The 20,680-nt window shown below is 44.1% G+C and overlaps 1 protein-coding gene across 2 annotated transcripts in view; it reads left to right on the plus strand.

Annotated features, from left to right (window-relative positions):
* Nucleotides 1–20,680, plus strand: part of LOC146805565 (serine/threonine-protein phosphatase 2A regulatory subunit B'' subunit beta-like) — a 369,793-nt gene that overhangs the window by 278,014 nt on the left and 71,099 nt on the right. For both annotated transcript variants that reach the window (XM_085622841.1, XM_085622842.1), the window contains exon 8: nt 11,163–11,211. In XM_085622841.1, the coding sequence (XP_085478967.1) occupies nt 11,163–11,211 (49 nt within the window). The remainder of the gene's footprint in view (nt 1–11,162; nt 11,212–20,680) is intronic.

The raw sequence follows: 20,680 nt of genomic DNA on the forward strand, positions 1-20,680 counted from the left end.
ATCTGGGAGACCTGATGGCCAAGCCTATTGAGTTTTGTTACTAATGCGGGCAACGATGGGGAACTAGAGGACAGTCTGGATTTCGCAATGGCAGCCCTCACTTTCAGGAAATTATAAAATTCAATATCTGCTAAGTGATATCTAGTTTGAATTTCCTTGAATGTCAATGGGAATGCAGTGTTTTCCAATTGATGGAGAAAAAAGATACCCTTTTTGCACCAGGATTCAAAGAATAGTGGTTTACCATTGTAGAGGAACTTGGAGTTTAGCCAAAGCGATTCCATGTTGGAGCCCTTCATCCTGACCTCCAGGGTCCTATCCATTTTCAAGAGAGCTAATTTAGTGTTTTTAAAGATGGGCTTGGAATGGGAGGCGACAAGACGATTGGCAGTGAGAGTCGACAGATGATGTATGTTATGGAGGAGGGCCTTTTCCACTTCTAACCACACTGGTGTATAATTACCAGGGGGAGAAACCCAAAGTAGGCCTTGTTTCGCCAAAAAGGCGTATTGGTAGAGGCGAAAATCCGCCAGGTTAACGCCTCCCAGTTTCTTATCGAGCCTCAATTTACGGATGCTAATTCTGGCTTTTTTCCCGCGCCAAAGGAATGACGTTAAAAGGGTGTCCAATTTATGATGAAAGGACTCAGTTAGCATAAGTGGGAGCATGCATATGAGGTAATTAACTAAGGGGGTAACCATCATCTTGACAGTCTCAATTCTTCCCCACCACGTGATAAATTTTGGGGACCATGCATCCAAAAGTTTCTTAATTTTCTCTAGAAGCACCTTCTCATTTTGATACAGGGTGTCCATGATGTTGTTCCCAAATTCAATCCCCAAATATTTAATGTAGCCCGCTTGCCATGCTAACCCAGAGTCCCCTAGCATATCGCTAGTGCAGAACACATTTAATGGTTTAACTTCCGATTTATCTCTATTGAGTTTATACCCGGAGTGTATAGAATATAATGCAATCGTGTCCATCAGGGCTGTAATTGAGGAATCCGGGCACTCAGTGACTATCAATATATCATCCGCGTAGGCGGCCAATTTGACTTGTACGCCACTGATGTCTACTCCTTTAATGTCTGTATTGAACTTAATGGCCTGAAGAAGAGGCTCCAATGCCAAGAGAAAAAGTGATGGAGATAAGGGGCATCCCTGTCTGGTACCCTGATAAAGGGGGAAGGCCTCCGAAAGTGACCCGTTAACAGCTATACGGCCAGTCGGTTTTTGGTATAGAGACATAACCATTTTAATAAACTCATCACCTAAATTAGAGAAGTGCAAACAACGTTCCAAAAACGCCCAAGAGACTCTATCGAAGGCCTTCTCGGCGTCTAACGTGATGGCAACAGAGGGTTCACTTTTAGTTGCCGCATTTTCCAAGACATGGCATAGCAGACGTGTGTTATCATTGGATAAACGATTCCGGAGAAACCCCACCTGGGAATTGCTTATCAATTTATGAAGGACCGAGTTTAGCCTAACCGCGAGGATTTTGGCATATATTTTACAATCGACATTTATAAGCGAAATAGGTCTATAATTTTTTGGATATACGGGGTCTTTCCCATCCTTGGGGATAACGACAATGTTAGCCTCGGACATAGAGTCAGGCGTGCGTCCTGTGGTGGCACTGTGATTAAAAACCTGTTTCATAGTAGGGCCTAATTGAGCTAAAAAGGATTTATAGAAGGACGCCGTGAAGCCATCTGGTCCTGGCGCTTTATTCTCCTTCAAGGCTCTGACCGTCTTTTCTATCTCCGAGCTATTGATTTCCATACCTAACATGGCCGAATCCGCTTCTGAGAGTTGTAGTAGATTGAGATCGCGGAGGAAAGCAGAGCATCTCTCACTGTCAAAAGTCTGATTATTAGAATACAGGTCTTGATAAAATTGTTTAAAAGTATTGAGAATGCCATTATGTGTTGTGTGAGTTTGGTTGTTAGCGTCTTTGATTGAAGAGATGACATGTTGGTTTTGTCTATGTTTAAGGTATGAAGCTAGGAGTTTCCCAGCCTTATTGGCTTCACATAGATTCAGAGCTTTAAATTTATTAATCCACACCCCTGCTCGTTCACTTAGTATCTTATTGTACTCATATTTCTTCTGTGTCAAAGTCAACAGTAGAGTAGCATCGTTAAAGGACGCAATGTGGGCAGTTTCTAAATCTCTAATTTCTCGTTCTAGTAGGAGTAGTCTTTGGTTCAGGCTTTTATTTATTTTCGTTTTTATTGCAATGACTAGTCCCCGTATAGTGGCCTTCAGTGCATCCCAGTGAATATTTATGTTAGTATCATTCACCCTATTATGACTAAGGTAATCTGTAATGGCCTCCGCAATCTTCTCTCTGTCTGCGGGGTCCGACAAAACATCATTGTTAAATCTCCATCTTTTAGGAGTTTGTGTCTTGTGGCTTCCCGTTAATTTAAGCGAAATGCAAGAATGATCAGAGATCAGCCGTGGGGCTATATCAGTATCCTCTATGAGGCAGGTGTATGCCCCAGATACAAGGATATAGTCAATCCTAGTGTACGAGTTGTGAGGGGCCGAGTAGAAAGTGTAGTCCCTTGTGTCTGGATGTTGGAGTCTCCATGGATCTTTAAGGTTAAGTTTAGAGCAAATAGTTGTGAGTATCGCATGTGAGCTCGTGGGATGATACTGGCAGTTAGACTGCCTGTCAATTATCGGGTCCAGGGGCAGGTTGAAATCTCCTGCCATTACCATAAGATCATCCTGGGGTATACTGACCAATCTGTCTGAAACGCTGGACCAAAAGGAGGGGTCGTCCGCGTTAGGCCCATAAATATTGACTACATGTAGTAAATCCACTCCTCTCCTCAAATGAGTGATCAAAAAACGACCATCGTTGTCGTGCGCAGAGGATTCTAGCGTTATGTTAGCAGATTTCGAAATCAAGGTAATGACACCTCGTTTCTTCTTATCAGCTGGAGAGCATGCCATTTGTGAAAACCAGTTACCTTTAAGGAGGGTAATGTCATCCTCAGAGAGCTTTGTCTCTTGTAACAACACAATATCACTTTTTGTCTTGGCCAAATACTCTAAGACTTTACGCCTTTTCACAGGGTGATTAAGACCCTTAACATTTAGAGACACAATCTTCAGATCGCTCGATAGGGCACATTGTTTGTTAGTGGCCATCAGGGTCGGTTGTAAATGGTGAAATCATTAAGTATGGGACTTGACACAGGAACAAATGCGAATAGTTAGAAAACCATATATCAGGACTCATATGGCAGCCATCAATAACACATATCTGCAGCAGCATAATCAATTTAGAATCCAGACATTCAAATCCTGAACCTTGTATATGGGATACAGGGCACCAGACATGTCTAACGAGCAGAAGAAGCCGGGCAAGGAGAAGAGTGAAGGAAAAGGAGAAAAAGAAGAAAGAAAAGAAGAGAAAGAAAAGTATATGGAGAGCAGCCGAGGAATCAACAAAAAAATCAGTGAAAACGTTACTGAAATCATGGGCGCTCTCAACCCAGTCACCCCCCTTCCCCTCCCTCCCCACCCCAACCGGAATACTTAGCATGTGGGAGGTGCGACGACAGAAGTGTCCGCCCGCACCCCGGAGGAAACCTCATAATCAAGACATATACAGAACTTCCCAATATCTAACGAACAGTTAACCTTCGGCTGAAATGCAAGCCTAAATAGGAACAGATATCAACCCCCAAAATACCATCTCAACCCATAAAGGACGTGTACACAGACTCAAGTTACATATGAATAGGTGCAATACCCCGGGTCATCCGAAGGGAGCAATGTTATAAGATACGATGGAAACAGTGCCCTCATTACGTCGGACCAGGTGAGGACTTTCTTTTACTGGCAGAAATCTGTGACGAGTCTATGTCTTGAGCAGGAGGACCCTCTAGATAATTCTCAAGATCTCTGGGGTCGGTGAAAAAGAGGTGTCTACTCCCATCAGTGATCTTAAATCTAGTAGGGCCGACAAAAGAGAACAGAATACCTTTGCTCTTCAGCTTGTCCCTTAGATTAAGGAAACCCTTACGCATATCAACAGTAGGTTTCGAGAAATCTTGGGTGAAAATAATTTTGTGACCCTTCCAGATGAGTTGATGGTTTTTCCGGGCATAGGTAAGTATTGCTTCAACCTGTCGATATCGCAGAGGCTTACAGATGATTGGACGAACCCCCTGCCGTGAAGAGGATTTAAATGATGGGATTCTGTGTGCTCTGTCCAATTCAAAGGGGTGGTCAAACGATATGCCAGTAAATTTCGGGATCCAGTCTTCAAGAAAGGCCAAGCAAGATCCTAGAGCCTCCTCCGACCCCTCCGGAACACCAAGTATTCGAATGTTGCCTCTCCGATTACGGTCTTCCAACTCAGCTGTCTGTCTCAGGAGCATAGACGACACCTTCTGCAAGGATTTTACCTCAGAGCGTGACTTGGCAACGATGTCCTCAACGTCACTGATCCTCTGTTCAGCTACAGAGAGTCTATTATTCACCGTGTTCATATCTGCTCTAATGGCCGTTATTTCCAACTGTATAGAGTCTGTAGTTTGTTTAGTTGATTTGGCCAGCTCGTGAACATCGGCCAGTTTTTTAAGGATTAAGTCCAATGTGCTATTGATATCTGGTTTCATTTTGATGGGCGAATCTGACTGTGAGGGTTCACCTTTATTCCTTTTGTGCATCAACTTAGAGTCTCGGTCCGCCATTTTAGAGGTAGTGGGATGCGGTATATAAATGGGTAACTAGGTGGTCGTCTGCCCGGGTAATGAAAACGTCTAGGGACTCTCGGGAGCGCCGTGCTGGGAGCAAAGAAAGTCACAAAGAGGGCCCTTATAGAGATGGTAGCGGATCAGAGTGACAATGCGTGGTCATAAAGTGTGATCATATGAAGGGCTATTGGACCAGGTAGCCGTGAACAAGCCGATTGCAATGTTAATTTACCCAGGTAGAGTAGGAAAAGCCGGCCTGCACCGACGCATCTGGAAAAAGGAACAATCCTGTCTCCGGTTTGGTGTATAGATCCTTCCCTCTACAATTCGCACCAATAGAGCGCAGTGCTTGGTGTGGCAGAGCTAGGCGTGCAACTCCCACCCTCCGCAATGCTCAGCAGAGGAGCACACACTAGAGTGACAGAGCACAAAGATAGGGAAAGCAGGAGAGTCAAGGCTGCTACCAGATACTAGGGCACGAGCCATGTTCAAGTGGCTGATGGAATGGCGTAAGAGGACCCCAACCGGGACACAAGCGGACCCATGGCATGCGCTGGGCTCAGGCCGGCTTCTCGAGAGCAAGCGATAGTTGAAGGACTGAGATTGGATCGAGGATTAGTGCAGCCATGCCGCCATCTTGAAGTCAGGCATGCCGGTACCCCAACAGACGGCTCACCAGGTCATCCAAGACTCTGAAAGCACCCTGGCCTCAACTCGACATCAGCGCGAGTGAGCAGTCGTGCTTCGCCGATATCCATGTACCTGTCAGGAGACGTCTTGTCAGCCGCACGGGACCGTCCGAACGAGACATTCAGGTAGGCGCCATTTTGGTACTCTTCGCAGCGCGTCGTGAAGCGGATCTCACCCCAAAGTCGAATTTCCAGCCTCCGGTGTCAGATACAAGGGGCTCCCCGAACTCCAGACACCTTACAGAGCGATATCAGCGCCATCCGGTGCACGCCTAATCGGTCACAGGGCTCAGGGAAGATAGCGTTTTCCTCCGGTCCGACGGAGCGGCTAAATCAGGCGGCCATTTCCACTGCCGTCCAAGCCACGCCCCCCACGGAGCTGTTTTTTGACAGCAGTGAAGGTGACTCGTCTCCTTTGCACCTGAGCCGTATAATCAGGAAAGAGAGAAACTGAGACGTTTTGCACCTTAGGGCCGGGGTATTTGCCTAGCTCCTGTAATATAGTGTCTCTGTCCCTGAAGTTCAGGACTCGAAATAGGAAGGGGCGAGGATGCGCCCCAGGAGGGGGCCTGCGAGCTGGTATGCGGTGGGCCCGTTCTACCACGAATTGTGGGGAGAGCGTACCGGGGGGCATGAGCTCCTTTAACCACGCTTCCGTGAAGGTCTCCGGGTCCTGTCCCTCCGCCCCTTCAGGGAGATTGACAACGCGCACATTATTTCGGCGTGAGCGACCCTCCGCGTCATCCACCTTGTCCTCCAGGGTACAGACTCGATCCAACAGGTCTTGGAGTGCGGAAGAGCAATTCTGGGACCGGGGTCGGAGATCTGCTAGTGCGGTTTCCGCATCGCGGAGTCGGTCTTAAAGTTTGTGTTGGTCGGCTCGAAGGAGAGTGAAATCTGAGGTGATAGTGTCCGTACAGCCTTCCAAGGATGTGCGGGTCCGGTCCAGGGTGTTGCCGATGTGTTCAACTGCTGCCAGTACAGAGTCTAGTTTGGTGGCGATGTCAGGCAGATTACTTGCATTCTTTGATCCGGGGGTTGTGAGTAATGTCCCAGTCTGGCCCCCAGGAGGCATATCACAAGAGGGGTTGTTGCGTAGGCGGCCCATGACAATCTGCTGAGCCCTCTTCATAGGAAATGAGACCGGGCCGCTAGGTCTCCGCGATGCCCCCAATTCAGAGGCCTCGTCTGTGACCAAGATCGGACTCTCCAGAATGCGCCCTTCCGCTAACCCATGATGCGCCCCGCCGCGTGGTCAGTGACCACAGGAGCCCTCCAGATGACATGGCTCCCTCCACAGTGGGCCCGGCAGAGGAACAGCTCTGGGAAGAGTATATGTGTCTGCATCCGCCGGGCAACGTCCCGGCCGATAATTAGCTAAACGTGGTGGGTAAGATGTCCCCCGTCTCAGCCCAGCCGCCATGGTCTCCACACACGATACAGGGCCCTCCGTTGGCAGTTCACAGCAGGGTGCTGCTGCGATCACTTGTCAGCTGGGATAGCATGGGAATGCGGGGCTCCAATAGGAATGACAAGTGCTGGACTCCACCACTCCACTACTCCACCACTCTCCAACTCACCATCAGATGTATTCCCTTCCCACACCGAGTGTCTAGTACGCTGGAGGGGGTCTCTGCGGACAGCACAAAGGGCGAACAACCTCAAGGCAGTGAGACGCCCGTAACTCCAGGATGAGGGGCCCCGGACCCAACCGGCCCCCGCTGCCTCTCCCAGCCAGGCCAACCCCTCAGTAATCACCATGCAGACACCTGATCGTGGGGAACGCACCGCCGGGTGCGAAATCTGGGAATGTAGGGTGGCAAGTCACCAGGCCACGTCTCCCCCCAGTGCACCGCAGGTGAAATGTCCTACCAGCCACTGCGTCGGAGATCCGGGTCCCGGAAGGGGCTACAGCCAGCAGCACTGTAGGCCGTGATCGCTCAAGGGGGAAGGGCAATGCCGGGCGCCAATAACAATTCCAGGCGCAGCAGGGTATGAGCGAGGCCGCCCCTCAAGGTCCGCAGTAAGCGCAGTTACACAGTCCTAGCCCCGCGCAGATGAGGGCCCCTAGGTCCGATCGACCCCCACCCCACGCAGGCCCGCAACTCAAGGGTAACCACTGGGGCTGCCGCACGCTCCCAGGCAGCAGGATCACCTCGTGCAAGCAGATCTCGCAGGGGCCCCAGGCCCGATCGGCCTCCGCGGCCGACACCGCCCACTAGACACACAAGGGCAGCTGCAACACGATCTAGTAGGATGCCCTAGGCCCAACCGACCCCCGTGGCTCCCCACCGCCAACAGAAAGGCACCTCCTTTGCCCCTTGCAGGCCTACCTCGGCCGTGAAGGTCTCACCGGACCACTCCAGCGTTGTGTCAGCGGTCTCCAAAGCTGCAGCTCACGCCGCTGGATCCGGGCTCCTGCCGCGACCAGCCCCCCCAGCAGCCACCGCCGATCTGCGGAAAGCACGGGGCGCCCCCCCCCCCCCGCGCGGCGTCACCAGGGCAGGAGGCGGCAGTCACGGGAGTGTTGCGGGGCCACCCCTTACACGGAGGCAGCAGGATAGTCTTGCGCGGGTCAGCCGCGCAGCCAGGCCCAGGCCTCCACAACGTAGCAGGCCGCAACTCTCAGGGCCGCTGCGGGACAATTTCAGGGCTCGGAGAACCCTCCTCCGGTAGCGCAATCCCAATTAGGCATGGCAGGTAAGCACTGGGGCCGGATAGAGCTCCGTGACAGCAGGATGCCCAGGATAATCAGGGGATAAGGCACGGAGCGCTAGCAGGACGCATCCGCCATCTTTGGCGCCTGGCCACGCCCCCCTCGTTGTGGTTCTTGTGGCAATTGGAAGAGGTCCGTGCCAGAAGTCCCCGTCAGATCAGTCGAACGGGGCTGAAACGTTGTTAGTGAGATATATATATATCACCGAAGTTGCTCCTTCTGGAGATTGTGGCCCGTTGAGGGGTGGCGCAATGCCGGCGGAGAAAACCGGTAATCAAATCATCACAAGAACGGAATTTCAATCGCACTCTCAGGTCGCTCACAAAACCACCGAAACTCCAAAGTTTGATAACAAAAGGGGGTTTATTTCTTCATAAACCCGCCGTGACGCGTTTCACCCTCGAAAGGGCTTGTTCACACAACGGTGCTTTGCAAGTCAAGACCTTACATATACTTCATGGTACATCATGAGCATCAGTGACGGACTCACCGTAAGTAACATTTCAAAATGAAGCAAGTGCAGGCGCCATCTTGTGTTTAACAAAATTGCAAACAAAGCTGAGTATACTGGTCAAATATATTTCAAAGGCAATTATTGTGCAAATAGAAACATATATAATAAAGCAAATCAATTGTAATGTTCTTTTTAGTCGATAATTACGTCTCTTGCAACCAGCATATTGTAAACGGGAGCTAAGTGATGACTGTAACCCTTGTATTGCATTTTGGGATATGTAGTGTAAAGACAGCATCAACTGCAAAATCAGAGGGTGTGACCCACAAAGGACCTTGGTGCTCTAAATGGCTGATGCTTGTGCTGTTGGTATTCCCTTGTTGGTGGTGACGTTAGCACTGACGTGTACCATGGTTTCATGGGGCGATTGGAGCTGCTGTCTTCCCATATGTGAATTGTCTTTTGAATTATAATTATTACTACGTTTGAGGAATATGCATGACACAGCACATCATTCGTGAAACTGGCTAATTTCCAAGCAGATCTGGTGCAAAGAAAAATTTAAATGAGTGGGGAGGAGGTAAAAAAAGCATTTGCCATTTTAGCTCCCTTAAGGAAACGTTTCTCTCCACTGAAACAAAAAAGTTTGTGCAGGGTGGTCATCGAAGACTTAAATAGCTTAATTGTTTAATCTCTTCTGTGCCCATGACGAGATAGTCTCGTCATGGAGCACGGTCGCGCTGTGCCCATGACGAGACTATCTCGTCATGAACCCCACCCACTAATGAAACGCCCGGCACAGGAGGGGGAAAGGGCGTGGCACCGAAGGGGTTAAACTCATGAAAAGTAAATATGTGAGTTATGTCATTTACATTTTTAGAAAATACGATTCAAGCTTCAATTTGAATAATTTGTGAGAATCATGCTCAGGAAATAAACAATCCAACAGAAAAGGGGAAGCCCAATGACCAGTTTAAGACTGCTAAGGGAGTAGTAGACATGTACCCAGGGGATGGAAAAAAATTGAACAATAAATGGAAAGAGAGCCATTAGCGAACATACACATGTTTAGCAAAAATTAACAAGCATGCAGCTGCCTTTTTCTGGCACCATTTTACTAAGCTCACAAATTTATGTGAAATTGCAATTTTCAAGTAGACCACAAAAGTGAGTACTTCGCTGCAGGTATCTTTGAAAGAAAATGTGACGGCCGGGCAGAATGAGGATCCTGGGTCCAAAGCCGGTTGCACAAGCAGTGAGGGTTGTCCCTTGCAGCAGGCCATGCAAGTGAAACATTGGATACAGTGCATCTTAAAACAACTTCGCTGAAAAAAGCACACAGTTAGTTTAGCCACTGAAACAACTGAAACTTGCCGTTACAGTATACGACAAATCTTGTACACCATAATTGATGCTTCTGCCACATTTTGGTCTTGGTAAACATATGGGGTTTTTTTCACCTGCCTTCGGCAAAATGGTGTTCTGAGCATAGCGGAGCTATAATTTAACTGTGGTTATATCACTGACTATATATATATATATATATATATATATATATCTATAGAAATATATATTTATATATACACAAAGCACATTATTCTCTGCACGTGTGTGTGTGTATATATGTATATATTTGTATGTACACACACACACGTGTATATTACTCAGTGGCAAGTCACCACCATGAAGTTATAGTTAGTACAAACTTTCCATGGAAAAGCATTTTTTGGTTTTGCTAATACCTTTGGCACAGTTTGACGAATGTGCACAAAACATTCCAAGACAAAGTTCATCCGCCTCAGCTTCATCATGGAAAGATTTGTACTTATGTGTCAAACTAATAAAGGAGAGGGAGTGGGCAAAACGTGGCTTTCCCATGTTAATTCCCATAGGAAACATTGCTCGGCGATGCAGAAAAAAACAGCTTGGCAGAATTACACCAAATTTGGCAGAACATTAGAACTTTACTCAAAAAGCATGCTTTCTTGTGATGTGGTGTAAATCCGCTCAGCAGTTTTTGAGAAATGTAACGTTTTAAGGAGGTGCTATGGTGTGCATGAAGGGTTTAAAAGTTACTTATGTAAGGGCCGTTGGTCCCTGGGGAGTCCTGTAGTACCAACAATTTGGGTCTTCCAGTTGGCCGAGGGAGCTTTTTTCCCCTTTGGTCATATCTGTACTGCAGGATCGATTCAGTCCTCATGTTCTGAAAAAGTTTTTTGAAACGGGTATAAGAGGAAAAAGTAGGGACCCTCTGATCCTCCAGCACTTTTGGAGGAAGAATGAGGGGAATTAGAAGGACCGCCTCAGAAGTAAACATGTTTTTAAAATATTGGGCCATGGGTACCACAGTACTCCTGTATTTTTCAAGAGCTACGGACATTTTACTGTTTATTAGTAGTACTTTAATGTTATTACATTCTGTGAGTAGACATTAGGTATGGGTTAGGTATTAGTTTAGGCATTGTTGCACATGCAAATAAAACTAGCTGTGAGTATTTACATATTTATGGTCTAACCCTGTTAAATGTCCATCACTCATTGTGTTGTATTAAGTGTTCTCTGCACTTTTTTCATCCACAGCTATATCCAATAGGATGCTAGAGAGAATATTCTCAGGAGCAGTAACGAGGTAAGACTTGTTTTCTTTTCTGTAATGGTCTACAGCTGTGTGTAAGGCTACATAACTTAAGTATTACAATACAGTTTACATCTTGTGCCTTGTGTCATACTAGGAATTAGCGTTTCAATTACTCTAAAAGGGTGGAATGAAGGCCATTATTAGCAGGTTCTTGTTCTCCCCAGTACCCTCCACAGAGTTGTCCACATTGGGTTAACATAGAGAAAGCAATCTTGTGAAATAAACCAAACACAGAAACCAACCCTCACCATATTCAAAACTCTCCATTAACTCTCATCAAGTGTCCATCAAAATATAAAAGCTGAACAACACCACACTAATGAGAACCTAAATCAGTAAAGCAAACTACCTCACTAGAGGCCAAAGCAGATATCAGCCCTAGACCATCTGTCGACACCCTGGGAATAAAACATACAGTCACCCCTGAGATATTGTCAAAGGCAAACATCAATTATCTGATAGAAGTAGAAACCATCGGTGTGTAGTGGGCAGCCCCTAAAATCCTTACACTTTCCAATAAAGAAAACTCTGAGGGTACACCTCTGACTGAACCCCAAATGAGGACTCCTTTGGAGAAATAGTCTAGATCTTAACACAGATGATGACTTTGTCCAGTACCCAGCTGTGGAATGAAGAGTCTATTCATAAAACTATAAATCACTTGAGCCGCTTTTATCTCTTCCTTTTGACTACTTTTTTCCTCGTATTCGCCGTACCTTTTCTGTCTAACCTTTACATTCTGTGTTCACTTTGCCTCCCTATTGATAACATTAAAATAGCCTTAAGTTTCCCCTTACACTCTTACCTTCCTTTCTTCCCCTAAGTGTTGCAATAATTTTAATTTAATTTGATTACATTTAAACCTAACTCTAAATTAAAATAAATTATATTTGGAGTGCCCTAAGTAAAGGAATACTCTGTCTATTATAACTCTAAATTTACACCAATTTAAATTGCATATATTTAAATAATATTTTATTATAATTAATGCAAATTTTCACCCAACATCTATTTTTGTCATACTTTTGAATGTTTATAAAGTAACAACATTATTAAAATAGTAATTCTAGTCCAAACTCTTATAATTAATTCCATTGGTATTTTTGTTCCCATTTATTCGTTCTCTAACTTTAATTGGAATTAGTAACCTTAAAGCAAATCCTTGTTGATGTTCAGTTATTGTAACCTAACTGTAAATGATAATGAAGTGTAATAATTGAATTATAAACCTTATTCTAATCTAACACTACATTATTTTTCACTTTATTACAGTAGTATTAGCTCTAACCACAAATTAAACAAAAAGTACATTAATTTAAATTTACAAATTCTTTAGTGTTTTTAACCAAAATTCTAAATTATACTAGTAGTATTGTTTTGATCATGCTTTTGGAGAAGCTACGGTGCAACTCAGTAGACAAGGATATAGTAAAGTGCCTTCAGTGTACCATTAGTGAATGTCACATGAAGCAAAGGGAGTGCAGTGTAGATTTAACACCTATAAACCTGTTTGACATGCTGCAACTGAGCAACAAGATTCTCAACATAAATTAAAAGAGGAAAAAAATTTGAAAATGTAGACATACAGCGAGTTATTGCACTCATCAAATTACACACAAGTGCAATCCTAATGGTTTTCAGAACATTTCATTATTAACTTCCATCTTTCCAATATGGATTACAACCCATACCCTTTCAACAATACCCATTATGAAGTTATAAGGTGCTTACACCTCGATTCAGATAAAAATAAATGAGAGAAACCCAAATACTCTAAAAAAAGGTTTCAATAACTGAAAAATTAAAAAATATAATCAATCCATTAAAAAGAAAAAAGCAAAGCTGGTGATTTCATAACTAATACTTATATTGTGGCCCCCATGGCTTAAGTTAGATGTTTTATTGTTTATGTTGATTTATCATAAAATGTGTTATTAAAAACAAAAGAATACTCAGTAAACCAAGACAGGAAACTAAAATGCTAATATGTGCTATAATGTAAAATATCTCTTAGAAATTACTACAAAACAAGAGGATAAAAGAGGTTATGGCTGTGTGGAGAATCAACTGAAAACATTAATCGAATAAAGTATCCTACTAAGTCGTCCCCAACCGGGATTCAGCTCTGTCTGTAGCATTAATAGTCTATTCTACAAATAATGGATGACGCTCTTGTCGTCTTAAACACGAGGTGAATCCTGCCTGCTAGTTCTCTTGGACTTGTCAACAGCATTTGACACTGTAAACCATATTTCTCTACAAAAGATCCTCAATGAACAAATAGGTCTAGAGAGCTTAGTTCTATCAGGTTTTGAATCAAACCTCTCAAACCGACAATAGCAGTTAAAACTGGTAAATAACATCTTAACCCTCGATCACTGGAACAAGGAGTCCTCCAAGGATCCATCCTTTCACCCATCCTTTTCAACCTCTACATAGAGTTTCTGAGCACCCTCCTGCGAAAATCAATATTTTTTCCACTTGTACGCAGACGACCCTCAAACTTGCATAACATTTGTCTCCCCTGATGACAACGCTGCACTGGGAAGAAGGTTGAAGGAGATACAACCTTGGATGGCCCAACATCACTTCAAACTTATCCCTCAGAAAACTTAAACTGAATTCATTTAGATCTCCCTGCATCACAACAAAACCCCTCCTCAAACCTGGTTAGATGCATTACACATTCTTGACTGCAAACCTACCATAGTTGATACACCGAAATCCTATGGCTTCCGCCTAGACAAAAATCTAAATTTTCACGCCAAGACCAATGTCCTAGCAAGCAGCGCACAACGTCAACTATGACTCCTCTAAAAAAAACATATTTTTTTTCAACTGAAGATTTCAAGCCTATATCAAAATAGTCATAAAACTTGACTATGGAAACACATTACTGACTGGCATTCCAAAAACTCTCATTTTGACATCCTACCTGGTTTCAGGTTCCTGCAAATGTAATCTCACCACTCCCCTGCTAGTCACCCTCCAATGGCTACCAATTGAAACCAGAAGTCAATTCAAACTTGTTTGCATCACCCACACTACTATACCCAGTGGAACTCAAAAATTCTTCACCTGCAACTCAAAAGTGTAGACTTTCTTCGAAATCCCACAATCTGAACTTTTCCTTCTTGTGCAGTTCATCCAAGATATGGAGTTTTACTTCTCTTGCCATAAGAATCAATCCGCCCAATTGAATTTTCAGAATATAACTTAAACACTTTACCTTTGTTCAGTACTTCAAGTCATGATTCACCTCCAGCTGGCTATACCCACTTGATCACTCTCCAAAGGCGTAGAAGGATCTGCTGTGAATTCAAGCAACGTCCTGAAAGCTCAACACTGATCAGATTCCACCATGCTCTTATTGAAGATTGTCCCTAGTCTTGCTCCTTACCACACACTCCGTATTAATCCCTTTACGATGGACAGTCCCTCTAATCCCACCTTTTGCCTCACCTGCCCACATATCTTTATCTTGTACATATTTCCTTTGTCTGTGACCTCCCTTTAAAGTCCTGAAAACTTGACCCACACCTTTCCCTGTGTACACTTTTCAATATATATTCTGACTACATAACACACATTTTGTTTCATTGCTGTAAAGCACTGTGATACATGTGTAGGTCTGGTTCTCACTATACAAAACTATAAATAAATAAGTGACCAGGCTTGCTTTCAAGATCAGTGTATAACTCAGCAGTAAGGCTTCCCCATAGTGTACATTACGGCCCATTCTCCATAGACTTTACCAGTGCTGTGAATGAATCCATCCTTAATGAAATAGTCCCTGGTGCATCAATCAAGCAGTCCTCTCCCTCTGTTAAAGAAAGCTGACTGGTGATCCAGAGACCCTTGCAAATAGCTGGCAATTACAAACTGTTGAATCATATGAGTCTGTTAGTAAGTGAAATGAACAGACAACTCTGGGACTACCTGAGGCAATTACATTTTCACTGATCACGTTTAAGACAAATGGAAACGACATCTTGGAAGACCTTTTGAAGGCAGTACCATGAGCTGATGTAGTTTATGATGCTATTTACCAAAATATCCTGATTAGCAAGTTTGAAAGAGTGGGTGGTAGTTTTGGAAACTGTCCAAAGTGATACATTCTGATGGACACTTCTAACTGCTGGTTCCTCACTTTAGACTACTACCCAGGCAGCAGACAGGATCCAGAAAACTGTGCTGCATGTTGGCTTTGTACTACCCCGTGATGGTGCTTAATCCAATATAATTGCTACCACTGAGCTCTGATGTAATTTCCTTTCTTTTTGTGCCTTCCAACACAAATGTAGAGCTCCGCTTCTAATATCATCAGTCTTCCAACAACTTTTAACCTCTTCTGTGCCCATGACAAGATAGTCTCGTCATGGAGCACGGTTGCGCTGTGCCCATGACGAGACTATCTCGTCATGAACCCCACCCACTAATGCAACGCCCGGCACAGGAGGGGGAAAGGACGTGGCACTGAAGGGGTTAAAAACAAATTCCAGTGTGCTGGGAACCAATGTCCCAAACCAAAACTAAAGTTTCAAACTGTTCTGAGACATTATAAAAAAGATGTCGGTCATGGACCTGCACACGGTGTGTCTCTGGTGCCTAAGCTCGGGCCACGACTGAGCAGTACAACCAGTGTGTCCTCATGCACCTAAAATGCGACCTGGGTCCAGTATGTGAAGCTCTTTATCACCAAACACAAGAAGTAGTTTCAGCCTTTGCGCAAGTACTGCTTTCATCAGGTTACCAGAGGGGTATCCGTTCCCTGTGCCATCTGACCCCTTGGAAACCATTTTGGGCACATCTAACCCTTTGGGACCAGTTTTGGGCCTATTACCAACACCTGTACAGGCTTCCTCTCCAGCTCCATAACTTGCGCAGGTCTATTCCACCTCAAAGCCACCAGACAAGGGTCCCGGTACTGATACTGATTTATAAGAGGCCAGTGGTCTTGCCACCTCTCCTGAGGCAGAGCTGGACTTACCACTTAGGTTACCAATGGAAGAAAACGCTGCCTTTGCAGTAGTGGTCAGAGAGACAGCTGAGGTTGCAGCTTGCCTCAGTCGAGACCAAAACATACATCCTCACAGAAATTTCGCAGCCTGAGCCATCTACTTCTGATCTGTACTCTGTTGTAACCTGGTCCGAACTGATATCTTGATGGCCTGCTTGGTCAAATCCTATTTCCTGTCCACCAGTAAATCGGCAGCTGGTCAAGCGGTACAGGATGGCTCCTGGTGATCCTGCTTTTCTTATCAAATATCCTGCTCCAGAGAGTGGTTTAGGCCTCAAGCAGTAAAGTGAAACCCATTTAATTACCCACAACTCCTCCGATTTTGTATTGTAAAGATATTTATTAACACGTTATACAAGATATGTACTATTTCCAATGTCTGATTTATTTTCTACTTCAAAAAGAAATTGGCAAACTTAGAATGCTGGTTTAGTACATGCCATATCCTTGACTCAGTTGGTCTTCCTGGAGTTAAGTTTTTTATTAAGTTATATATAAATAACAGGACTTTATAGGAAAGTTTGTTGAAGAAATATTGGTACTTCCACAGAGATGGTTTGTGATTGCCATTATAAGGTTAACTTATAAAGGACATATTAGCATGGCATTAACGCAGCAATAAGAAAGCTCATGCCTTATGTTTGTTTTACAGCCTTATGTCCTGTACCTGAGGGAGGGTTATCTCAAACACTCAACTACATCTTTGGTGACATTCGCGAAGGGCAAAATGGACTGGAATAACAAAGGACAAATTCCAAACTATTCATACACTTATAAAACAGTGGCCAGTTGGAGGAATAGGGTGTCAGGAGCACACTTGATAAGTGACAAGCCGAAACAGCATTTACAAGGTTAAAGTTAGTTAAAAGCAAGTCAGTAGGGTATGCCAGTCTCCTCTTATTCCTAACATACATTCAATTACTTACTATAATTGAAAAATGCTGGTGATACTCCATGTTTATTGATAAATGTAAGAGATGGTTTAGTTAAAGTAAAAATAATAATTTGAATGTGTAGATTGAAACACTGTATATAAAAAGCTGCAGTAGCAGTACCCAACCTATTATTATAAAGAAGATCATGCAATATAGAAAACTACAGTAGTCTGGGATTTCTTCTTCAAGGTGGATAGTATCTTGAAGCAAACCAGTGAGATAAAAGTCAAACATCTGCACTCTGCTGGGCTAGAGTGAGATGATCATGGATCTCATTCCTTCATTTTTGCTGTACCTGGAGATAATTGAAGTTGTGGAAATGTCCTTAAAAAGCAGTGTTCCGTTATATCAGCCTAGTGGCATTATTGGCACAGACCTAGATAACCAAACCACATAACCAGTGGTAGAGGGTGGCATCATATATTTCAAAAGTAAAAGTAGTAAAATTAGCCCAAGGCACGAATAAGACATTAAGGTTGCTGTCGGTGCCACACATATCCAAGAAGTAGGAGAATTGTTTACCTATGGAATCGTCTTACATAAGCTATTTAGCTCCAAAGTGTGGCCTATAAAAGGTTAAATTCACTGACTTCAAATCACTGGGGCTTCCCTGAAGTTCACTGTGATGTTCCAGATTTCTATTGATTCCAGAGACCACAGAGATTATCATCTTCAATTATTTTCATCTTATACATGGAACCATCGAGGATTGTCAGGTGAGGCCTCCTCATCCAGCAAATGTGTTGTTGACATGCCCCTTTCTTCCTCGCCTTCAAAATACCACCACCCCCACACGATGGCCCAAACACGAGGAGGCAGAAGACATGAACCAATAAAGGGGTTTCACTTTACAAAATGCAAAGACTCTTTTTAGAACAAGGCTTGGGGTTTTAGTTATGCAATGCTCTCTAACAGAAAGGCTTTCCCAGATATCAAATGAGTAACATTCAAGTGTATAAAGAGAGATATATACATTTATTTATTTAGAAAGTTTTGTATGGCGCGAACGTGACCTTAGAGGGTATCCGACCGCTTTACATGAAGAGAATACAATTAGCCATTGGTCTGATCAACATGCAAACATAAGTGTGAGAGCCGAACACAAAATATAAAATACAAGTAGGATAAACAGTGGTAGGTCTGGAATAGTGCCAGTACTAGGAAGGACAGTGTACATAAGAGTTTGGTATCTATACCTCTTCAGTGTCACCGATATATTGGCTTAGGGTAAGAATTTAGTCAATAGATAAGATTTGGTTTCTCTTTTGCAGGCGGAGGTAGAGGGAATTAGGGGAAGATCCGGTGGTTAAGAGTTCCATATCTTGGGTGCGATAGCCGAGAATGCTCTAGCCCTAGTTCTCTTTTTGTGAATTCGTTGGGGTTTCAGAAGCAAGGTGAGCGCACTTCGTGAGGATCTTCTGCCCCCTGATTTTTCTAGCTTTTGGGCCAGGTAACTGGGGGTGTTGAAGTGTAACGCTTTGTGCGTCATGCAAGCAATTTTCAGTTGGATTCTTGCTTCGTATGGTAGCCAGTTTAAGGTTTTGAGTGCTGGTGAGATGTGCTAATTTCTTTTGGTTCCGAGGACAAGTCTTGCTGCTGCGTTAAGGGAGGCTCTTAGTGGGGCAGTTTGTATCTAGGTAGGCCACATAGTGTTGCACTCCCATAATCCAGTCTGGATAGTACTAGGGCTTGGACCTCTTGTTTTAGATCTTCATGAAGTAGGTAGGGTTTAAGTTTCCGCAGAATGCTCAGTTGGTAGTTTGCTCCTTTGGTGGCTGCACTAATGCGATCCTGCATATTTAGGTGTTTGTCTAATGGAATACCTAAGGATCTGGCAGTGTCTATGATGTGGGGCGAGCATTTGAGGGCTGTAACATGATTCAACCACAGACCAATCTTGGGATTGTTATTCAGCGGAGAGATGAGAAGAAATTCAGTTTTATCTGCGTTGAGTTTGAGGTGGTTAACCGTGAGCCAGAGGTGTGTATTTTGTAGGATGAAATTCAGGGATATAATGTCATCTGGAGATGCGATTTTGAGATACAACTGAGTCTCATCCGTGTACATATAGTAGTGGATGTTAGAAGATTTTAGGAGGTTTGCTAATGGTTCCGGGAATAGGTTAAAGAGAATGGGTGAGAGAGGGGATCCTTGGGGAACACCAGGAGTTATCGCGTGGGCCTTAGAGAGTGATTGATTCATTTTGACTCTTAAGGATCTGTTTTGGAAGAATGAAGAGAATCATTGTAATACGACCCCTGATAAGCCCATTCTTTGTTCCAGTAGTTTCAGTAGATTGTCGTGTTTGACGGCGTCAAAGGGAGCAGATAAATCAAGCAATATTAGAAGGCATGATTCGTTACGATCCAGCATTTTTAGTATGTCAATAATAACACACTTGGTAAATGCAACAGTTTAATGCATGAATAATAATAAGTAATGAACGAGCAGCAAATATTACTGTATGTCCTGCAAGAAATCATAAAGATATATACACCAAATACATCAAATAATTGCTTTGGGTGTGCACTCTGACTCACTCACTCATCACAAAAAAAACACCTCAAATCATCCTAGCCACTGGCCACACATCACAATGACAATAATCAAAACTCAAACACTTCACCTGGCACAAACACTGCATCTGCGCCTTAGCCCACTTCAGACCTTAGGATTGACAGCTGGGTATAAGAGCCTCAGCAACCAGGGTTCTGCTGTACCGAAGTAGACGCGTCTGTCCCCATTTGGATTCCAAAATCCCGGTTTCTAAGTCAACAACCTTCAGCTTTATAGTCTCAAAACACACTAGAAGGTTCGAGAGTCTTTCCCTCCGCGCCAAGGAAACTTACTGGAACTGGCCAGTTTCCATGCAAGCATTCCAGGGCAAAAGGAGTTCCCACTTTCCCTCTACATTCTCACATGTTCCAGCCTTTTTCTTACCGAAGCTTACGAAAGCCTTCCAGGGTACATTAAACAATCTCTCACAAAACAACCTTGCACGTGATTAACCAAACAACTTGCAAACACTCTGGGGGCAAAAAAGCTCAAGCAAGGCAGAGTCAGAATTCAGGTTGACATGAGGCCATGCCAAAGCCAATAGTAATAACTTCAAAATACTTCCCAATGTACAACACAATGCACAATTGTGCACCACTGCCTATAGCATCACATACTTGATCTCTCAATGTACAACACAATGCACATTTGTGCACCACTGCTCATAATACTGCACTTCAAGACCAAGAGATACATTCCACCCCTCTCTCTCTCATGTTTTCAAATGCACATCCCACACGTTCTGTTCTTGGCAAGCTGTTCTACTCTGTGACAGCTCCCACTGTAAGACTGCAAGATTACAAGAAAGAAACCTTCAGGAGAAACAAGGTATATGCAGGACGTCGTACATTCATGCTAGGGTAAAGTCAAACACCAAAGTCAATTAAAATGATAGTAGTCAAAAGTTATCACGTGGTGTCAGACCACAAGAGTGCTTCCAGCGCTACAG

The sequence above is a fragment of the Triturus cristatus genome, chromosome 8 (genome assembly GCF_964204655.1).
Source record: "Triturus cristatus chromosome 8, aTriCri1.1, whole genome shotgun sequence".
Taxonomy (NCBI): Eukaryota; Metazoa; Chordata; class Amphibia; order Caudata; family Salamandridae; genus Triturus; species Triturus cristatus.